Here is a 9,081-nt window from a genome sequence, read left to right on the forward strand (position 1 = left end):
TGAAAAGGCTGTCTGTGCTCCATTGTATATTCTGGCCTCCTTTTTCATAGATTAGGTGACCACAGGTGTGTGGGTTATCTCTGGGCTTTCTATCTTGTACCACTGATCTATATTTCTGTTGTTGTGCCAGTACCATACTGTCTAGAGCCAAGCCACTTTTATTTTACTCTTCCATCATCCCCCCGACCCTTCTTCTTTCCTTGCTCCTTCAACTTATCCTTTCAGACTCTCAGCTATAGTCATGGTTAGACCCAGAGGAAACACATACTCACTGAAAATTAAAACTTGCACTGATCAGTTTATACAATTTCTACTTCAGATTACTCTGACTCACCATATGCCATATATTTGTATATTTTTTCTCCTTAAAAACTGCAAACAAAGATGAACATCTTGGGATCTGGCTTCCAAGAACAACCAAGTTTAAATTTCACCCCTTTTCAGCCTCAAGTAGAGAGAGAGAGAGAGAGAGAGACGCTGAAATCCCACTACAGTTTCCATTTGAATGTATTAGAATATGGACTTAGAAAATAACATCTGAACCTCATTTTGAAAATGGAGCTCTTCCCAAACCACTTGGCTGTGGCGGGGCCTCTGCAGATGAAGTCTTGCTTTAGCAGCACTGGGCTGGGCTTGGCTTGATGCGGCCTTTCAGCTATTACTGAACCTCTGCTTGAAAGACTGTGCTGTCTGCCCGCCAGCAAGAGAGACTCCTCCCCACCGTGTGTCCGTCTCCTCCTCCCCTCCTGATGGCTGAGTGTTCTTCAGAGCAGTGAGCTCCATTAGCCTTCTTCTTCGAGTCATTGTCATGGTGTTGGGATGGCTGCCAGAGCCTCAGAAAAGAAAGGTCGAACCTTGAGGTTGGGCTCCCCAAATGGGGTAGTGTCGTTGGGCATTTAGCATTCCTGAAATTAATAGTTGATGAGGATTTAAATAATGTCATGATTTTCCCCCTGAACATTCCAGCTGGTCATTTCTTTTAGGCACTTTTTTTGGGTCTAAGTTTATCTACCTCTGAATACACCTTTCTACTTTTGAACCACACTCCTTACAATTGAATCCTCATCACAGTTAGAAAGCTTGTTTTAAAAATATGCAGTGACAGTATATTCAAAGTCTCAGGCTCTCCTACTTTTGTTTTCAAACAAAGCCAATCCCTTCACATGTGTTCATCACACAAGAAGCAGAGCAGTACACATACTAGATCTTCAGGGGCTGTTAATGACTGGAGCTTTTCTTCTCAGGCTTGAGGAGTTATGTCTGCTCCAAGTATCTGTAAGTAGATTCACTGTTTGCTGAGGGTCAGGATAGCGGGTTAAGAAGGAGTTCATTATTTTCACCTGAGTAGATACTTTCTTTGAAGGAAATTCATCAGTTGTGTGGGCCATGGAATTTGGGAAGCTCCCGGGGATGTTGTTCTATTTAAGAAAATGCTGACTTACTCCGTGGTTTATTCTAGATGTTGGATGGGTGGCCAACAAGTCATGCTGGGGAGATGGCAGCCTGAGGCTAGAGAGGCAATTGGTTTACAAATTAGAACAAAGTGAACTGACCCCCACAAGACTTCGGCCTCATCAGCTCCTTGCCACTTGTGGTGTGCTGTTTGACAGCCCTTATTTCTAATTCTCAGCCTGAAGCCTGAAACCAAAACCTCAAAAGCCCCTTTGAAGAATCAAATAAAATTCTGTGTCTTATGGATATTTGTTTAGTATGTATTTACACACACACACACAGAAGAAACCGTTATTTGATGTTGGGAGCAATGTTGTTGAAAAGGGTGTCAGTGTACCTTTAACTCTAGAAATATTTTATATAAAAGGATCAGGCCCATGATGACATGTTTAACTGTTGCAAGATTTTAGGTCCTTTGAGTAGAAATGGTCTCATCCCCTGGGACCTCAGCAAGTCTTCCAGCTCCTGTTCAACCTCCCACCAGCCTCCTGGCTCATGGGTGTGTTGAGCACTGAGGACTGGACATATTGGCCCAACATGTTAACAATTTTTATATGTAATAAGAGCAGATGAAATCTTTGTTGTCAACTATAAACTTACCAAATGCCCATGGTTTCTTAGACCTCAACGATATGCATTAAAAAGCTGGTTTATTTGTTCATTTGCTTGGGTAAAACAACAAGCTGATGTTAATCTTGAGCTGAAATAATTTTCCTCAACAGGTTATGTGGCTCATGAGTTTATTTTGGATACCAGACCCTTCAAAAAGTCTGCAAATATTGAGGCCGTCGATGTGGCCAAGAGGCTTCAGGATTATGGTGAGTGGTCTCCCGCGAGTGACCCCTTGTAGGGGAACTTGGGTTTTTGACATTCACGTAGCTGCCCATGCTGGCTATGGACCACAGACTGAATGTGCAGGTACCATAGTAAACTGATCCACAGGCTAAATGGGGATCTGGGGGCTGTGGATAGAGAAAAAACTTTCCCCATGACTCCATTGGTACCATCCTTCAAAAGATATTAAATCACACATTTTGAATCCATCAGCAGCCAGGTAAAGAGGACTTTATAGTTAACAAAGTTAAAAATCCCAGAGAAAATGATCGCTGCTCTCTGCCCATGTTTCTGGTAAATCCTTCCACCTATCCTACTCCTGGTAAACAGAGAGGTCCATGAAAGTGAAGGAAGTGAAGCAGGCATCCTGTTGGAGTGTTAGAAAGATGAGTGGCATTTGAGTTTTATAGCCACCTCTATCATGGCGTAGCTGTTTTAGCTGCTCATAGAGATGAAGGAATAGGTGCACCTTGTTTCCACAGAGATGATGTGATTTTCTGTGAAGTCTTTTACCTGTGTGTTGTTAGTGGATGTTCACTCAGCACAGCCGTTATTAAAATACATTTTCTTAGTGACATTATTAATAGCATCACAGAACCTTCAATTCTCAGGAAGGCTAAGTTGGGGAGAACTTTGCCTTTTGATGGATGTGGAGTCCTACCTGAATTTTAAGATGATTTGAATGACTTCTTTTAATAAGGAATGTAAAAACTTTAATAATTTAATAGTTTTACTACCGTATCATAACGGGAGTCCCACGTGTGTGACTCATTTCTCTCGTGAATGAATGATCTTATTATGTAGAGTTACACTGATAATAAATGGGAAAACCAGAGACAGTTTTCATTAATGAAATTAGCAATTACCTCAAAATCTCCTGTTGGCTGCTCCTATGACCCGACTTAACTTCCCAGGCAATGGCTGAGTGATGGCTGATTCAGGTTAAGGCTTCCCTTCTGCGATGTGTGGTCTGTATCCCGCATCTGACTGCAGCAGCATTTGCAGGGAGCGAGGTGGGGGATGGAGGTAGGAGGGAAGTGGTATTTGAAGTTACTGCCCAGTATTTCCAAGTTCTGCTCTATCTACAACCTTGATATTTTGATGTTTGATAGAGTGATGGCTGTGCTTGCCCTAAGCCCAGAATTGTCCAGGTGCCTGGCACTCAGAACAATTGTGCTTAATAAGTGAGAGAATGAATCAACGGCTAAGTAAAAAAAACAGCAGTGAAAATGACAGCACAGATTCTGGGTGTAAATCACCTACTGAATCAGAATTACTGATTACACTAGGGGTGAGGCCTAGTAATCTGTGTTTACCAGCACTCTATGGATGAGTCCTATCAGGTGAGTGTGGCGCATGCTGCCACACGGCAGAGATTTCCAAACTTAACCTGATTCTGATGTGAGTTTTTAAAGGCTTATACCTTGGATTTCCTGAATCAGGGTTAAAATCCAGGAATCCATGTTTCCATGACAACTCAGATGGTTCCAGATATGGGAACCACTACAGCAGAAAATACTGGGCTGAATTTGCTCACACATGGAATTGAGGTCAGACTTAATGGGTAATGAGATCAGCTTGTTGATTAAAAAAGAAATCCCTTTCTGATTTGGGTGACACAGTTGTAGGCATTTGTCAAAATTCATTAAATTGTACACTTAAAGATGTGTGTATTTCACAATAAGTAAACTATCACAAAAATACGGGGACAGATATTGAATTCAGATATTGAATTCTAGCTAATATGCACGCTGAAGTGTTTAAGGGGGAAGTGTACTGATGACTGCAACATGCTTGGAAATGCATCAAAACTAAGACGGATGCCTTAGATACGTGATAGGAATAGATGACTAGATATGTGATAAAGCAAACAGAACATCATTGTAGATTCTAGGTAGAAGGTGTATGGGTGTTCACTCTACAGTCCTTTCAACTTATCGGTATATTTGAACAATTTTATAATAAAATGTTGAGAAGACAATCCCTTAAAGAATGCAGGCATGACGCTATAAAGCACTCCAAGTAATGATGCACACCAGAATTGGGAACCATTGCCCTCCAGGGCCAACTTAGTTGACAGAAATATCAACCTGGGAGCTGTTCTTAATCTTTTAAAGTTTCATAGGAAAAAGTGTAAGAATTGGGAAAAAGTTGTTTTTGGCTTTTGTCCAGGAAATCTCTCTCTTGACCATGTGTCTTGTCGATTCATCTTAACATGTGAAAGCTTTTGGAAACATAGAAATACCTTCAGCCTGTATTCAGTGTAAAGGCAAAGACTTTCTACATCCTGGGCAAGCCTCAGTTTCCTCATCTGTAAAATAGGGACAGTAACGCTCACCCCAGGCTCCTTAATGCTTGTTACCTCATTATTTAACTTTTGATAGGCTATAATATTTTAATTTCTCTTAACTGAAAGTAATACATGAACATTATAAAAAGATTCTAAAACACAAAGTGAAATAAAAACCCTAGTCTCATTTTCTGGCAATAACCCTGTTAGAATTTTAGTATTTATTCTTCAAAGCAGCTTCCCTCATAAAATATACATACATATTTAAAGTGTATGTATATATATACACATACACACATATATGTGTATGTATATAAATACTTTGCCATTTTAAAAATAGAAATGAGACAATATCATTAGGTAGCTTGCCTTTTTCACTTAAGTTGGGTAAACATTCAAAAATATTAACAAATATACATTTAAATACTAAGAATGGTTGCATATTTATTGTATGGAAGCCCAGTAAAATTTGCCTAACCAATCCTCTATTGTTGGATGTTAGGTTATTTCCTAAGCTTTTCTTCCATAAATAGTGCTAAAATGAATCCCTAGATATATATGGTAGCAAATTTATCAGATTATTTTCCTTGGGATAAACTATAAGATGGGGAGGGTCTCTTCTTCACAACTGGGGAGGTCAAAATTAGTGACACAAGTTCCCCCATCTCCTTTGCAGGATTTCATGCCCCTACCATGTCCTGGCCAGTGGCAGGCACTCTCATGATTGAGCCCACTGAGTCGGAAGACAAGGCAGAGCTGGATAGGTTCTGCGATGCCATGATCAGCATTCGGCAGGAAATCGCCGACATTGAGGAGGGCCGCATTGACCCTAGGGTCAATCCACTGAAGGTACGTAGGCACTGGTACTTTATCTAAAATATCCCAGAGAGTAGAAAACAGTGTCTGGATGGTGTGCTGGCAACCTCTGAAGTCTTACAGGAAGATGATATTCTTGCCTAGAATAATGCCATTCTTCTGAGCAGACCATACGTTCATTACCTGGAAGTTTAAATCTTCTTGAATCAACACAACAGTGGTTACTCAAGTATAATGTGGTTATTTCTTTTCTTTTTCTTTTAAGATTTTTTTGATGTGGACCATTTTTAAAGTGTTTATTGAATTTGTTATAATATTGCTTCTGTTTTATGTTTCCGTTTTTTGGCCACGAGGCATGTGGGATCTTAGCTCCCTGTCCAGGGATGGAACCCACAACACCTGCATTGGAAGGCAAAGTCTTAACCACTGGACCTTCAGGGAAACCCCAAATGTGGTTATTTCTGATATGTTTTAACTTTATGTATGCGTTTGGTGGTTGCGGGAGCTATTTACCCCACAAGGACCCAGTTGGCTTCCAAAGGAGGGAGCAGAGGCTGAAGGACCCTATATAGTTGGAGAAGTCTTATCATTCTGTGTCTCTGTTTGAGGCACTCTACTGAGATTATTATTATTATTATTTTTTTTTTTTGCGGTACACGGGCCTCTCACTGTTGTGGCCTCTCCTGTTGCGGAGCACAGGCTCCGGACGCGCAGGCTCAGCAGCCATGGCTCACGGGCCCAGCCGCTCCGCAGCACGTGGGATCCTCCCAGACCGGGGCATGAACCCGTGTCCCCTGCATCGGCAGGTGGACTCCCAACCACTGCGCCACCAGGGAAGCCCTCTACTGAGATTATTTACCTTATAAACTCTGGATAAATACATTCTTTTATTGGAGTAGTTATCTCTTAGAACAAGCAGATTGGTACTTGGCCTGAATGTTTTACCACGTTTATGGCCTACACTGGAAACAAAATTGTTAGGCATTACTTCGCCTCTTCCAAGATATGTTCCTTTTATATCTGGTCAGACCTCTAAGTTCTGTATTAGGTCCAGACATTATTAAGCTGAGGGATCATGAACTGAGAATACCTCGAAGGCTGTGGTTCTGTTGTTATGGCTTCAAGCCAGAGGAGTATGAGATGTTCAGGGGAGCTCAGACAAGTTCCAGAGCTGCCCAGCTGAAGGTGGAGTGCTGGGGCCAGTGGCTGGTGGGAGAAGGCCAGCACTGTGCTCAGTGTGAGTTTGACAGGGTAGTGGAGGAATATAATATGATTTGCTCTCATTATTATTTCTCTTTTCTCTGGATTCTTTCAGGGTTTAGGCAGTTTTTTAAAAAAATAGCAATAGACATCTAAAGAATACAGTACTGAGATACAAAAGCAAGTGGAGGATAATACTCACAGGATGATATAAGGTTTAGAAGTGTACCAAACTAGGCTCTATGCAGTTTATTAATATATGCAGTAATAGTATAAAAACATGATGAGAATTGTGCAACCAAATTCAAGATAGTGGTTATCGCTGGGGAGGGCCAGCAATAAGATGGAAGGGGATATGCAGGCAGCTTCAACTGTATCTGTAATGTTTCTTGTTTTAAAACGTTAAGAAATATGACAAAAATGTTGATTTGTGTTGGGTGCTTATTTTATTACTATAACTTTCTGATATTTGAAATATTTCACAGTAAAAATTTTCCTATCAAAATTTCCTTCCCCCCAAACTGAAACAAAACCACCACCCTCCGTCCATGGGCTTCCATCACCTCACTGGTTGATGTGACGTGTGGAAGGAAAAGGCAGTGTTCTGCTCTGACCCCTCTTCCCATCCATGTCTCTGTCTCAGATGTCTCCACACTCGTTGACCTGCGTCACGTCCTCCCACTGGGATCGGCCGTATTCCAGAGAGGTGGCAGCATTCCCACTCGTAAGTTCTCCTCTGAAACTGGATGTGCCAGCTGGTCCACGTTCATGTGTGTATGAGGGGCCATCACCTGCGCTGAAGGGCTCCCACTCTTGCTGTCTACTCACCATAGTGACCACACGTAGGACACCTTTGCAGAACAATGCAGAACACAGGAATTGGCTTTCAGAGCTCTGAGGTCAGAGTCAGAATGCCAACCAGGGGCCTGGGAATCCTCAGGGTGCACAGTGCAGGAAGACCAAACAGGAGTCCCTGTCAAGTGGATCGATGTTTTCTACCATCATCCAACAGAGAGATGGGCCCAAATGCAGTCTTTCTCCCCTTTGATTCTTAGGTGAAGGTGCTCTGTGGTATGCTCGGCAGAGTAGGGACAGGGGGATTCGGATGGACAGTAATGAAGGAGGTTGGATTTTAGCTTTTTATACTTCTTGAGTACTTGTTGGGCTAATGGTACCTCGGGCCGTGGGAATATCATTGCAGTTTCCTCTTCCCCACCAAGAGAAACCTCTCAGAATATCCCGGAAGATTTCCATCTTTTGTCCCTTGCAGCCCTTCGTGAAACCAGAAAACAAATTCTGGCCAACCATTGCCCGGATTGATGACATCTATGGAGATCAGCACCTGGTTTGTACCTGCCCACCCATGGATGTTTACGAGTCCCCATTTTCTGAACAGAAGAGGGCCTCTTCTTAGTCTTCTCTCCCTAAGTTCAAGTGACTGATTTAATGGCTTTGGAGCACCTGATAAAGAAATGTTTCACTTTCCACCACAGACTCAAGTAGGGGTTTTATATACTGTGTATATTTTTGTAATCTCTCTCAAGGTAAATGTAAATACAATTAGCATAGGGAGTGGAAGCCCATTGTTGGAAGATTGATTTGCTTTGGTGCCTCTGCTTTCACATGTAGCAGTTGATGTTCAGTTGCCTTGATTGGGACCACTTAGTTTTTTGCATAGAAAATTCGGGGTGTGCTAGTAACTTTAACTTCAATGTAGCAAGTTTGCAGTATAGAGACTATACTGAAGATCCGATAGACATATTTTTATTCCAAATAAGTCCTTGTGGACTGTGCCATCTGTGGGAAATCCCAGGGCAAATGTTTACATTTTGTATACACTGAAGAAATCTTTTTCCTCCTACTAATTTGCCTAATCTGTAATAGTATTTTTGAGTGTTCTCCTTTTTCCATGTGTGTAGTTTTTAAAAAATCTGCAATTAATAATATTCTAATAAAAGCACTGCAATTTGAAGAATGCCTTCTTGGTCCACTTTCCAATGTTAACTCCCATGTACCCTAGTTTCAAAGGAGTTTGAAGGGTAATGAGAATACCCAACCCAGTAGAATCATTACATTATTAGTTGTGTCTTTGGCTAAAGAAACAGTTTGTATGTCTCGGTTAGCAGTGAATGCCACTTTAGCCCTTTCTGCTAGAATTGTGTTTGGCTGCATATAACTGAAAAACAACCAACCACAGCAGGTTAATTAAATTAGCAGTTCATTTTTTTCTCATTTAACGGTTAGTCCAGAGGTAATAAGCCAAGGGGTAGTCTTCAGTCTTCCTGTTCTGCCTCCTTTGCATATAGTCTTCATCCTCACGGTCTTAAGATGGCTACTGCATACCCGGGCATCACATACCTTTTCTAGGCAGGAAAAAGGAGGAAAAACAAAAGGCAGATTCCATCCAAGTCAGCTGCTTTTGAAATGCTTTCCCAGAGGTTCCACCCAGTAACTTCTGCTTACTTTTAACTGGCCAGGCTTGGTTCAAA

The 9,081-nt window shown here is 41.6% G+C and overlaps 1 protein-coding gene across 1 annotated transcript in view; it reads left to right on the forward strand.

The window, feature by feature from the left end:
- The window catches only part of GLDC (glycine decarboxylase), a 97,695-nt gene extending 89,056 nt beyond the window's left edge, over positions 1–8,639 (forward strand). Inside the window, exons 22-25 of the mRNA XM_060102155.1 lie at positions 2,175–2,270; positions 5,253–5,425; positions 7,236–7,316; positions 7,863–8,639. Of these exons, the coding sequence (XP_059958138.1) occupies positions 2,175–2,270; positions 5,253–5,425; positions 7,236–7,316; positions 7,863–8,006 (494 nt within the window). The 3' untranslated portion in view covers positions 8,007–8,639. The remainder of the gene's footprint in view (positions 1–2,174; positions 2,271–5,252; positions 5,426–7,235; positions 7,317–7,862) is intronic.
- Positions 8,640–9,081: the final 442 nt, after the last annotated feature.

The sequence above is a fragment of the Mesoplodon densirostris genome, chromosome 6 (genome assembly GCF_025265405.1).
Source record: "Mesoplodon densirostris isolate mMesDen1 chromosome 6, mMesDen1 primary haplotype, whole genome shotgun sequence".
NCBI classification, from domain to species: domain Eukaryota; kingdom Metazoa; phylum Chordata; class Mammalia; order Artiodactyla; family Ziphiidae; genus Mesoplodon; species Mesoplodon densirostris.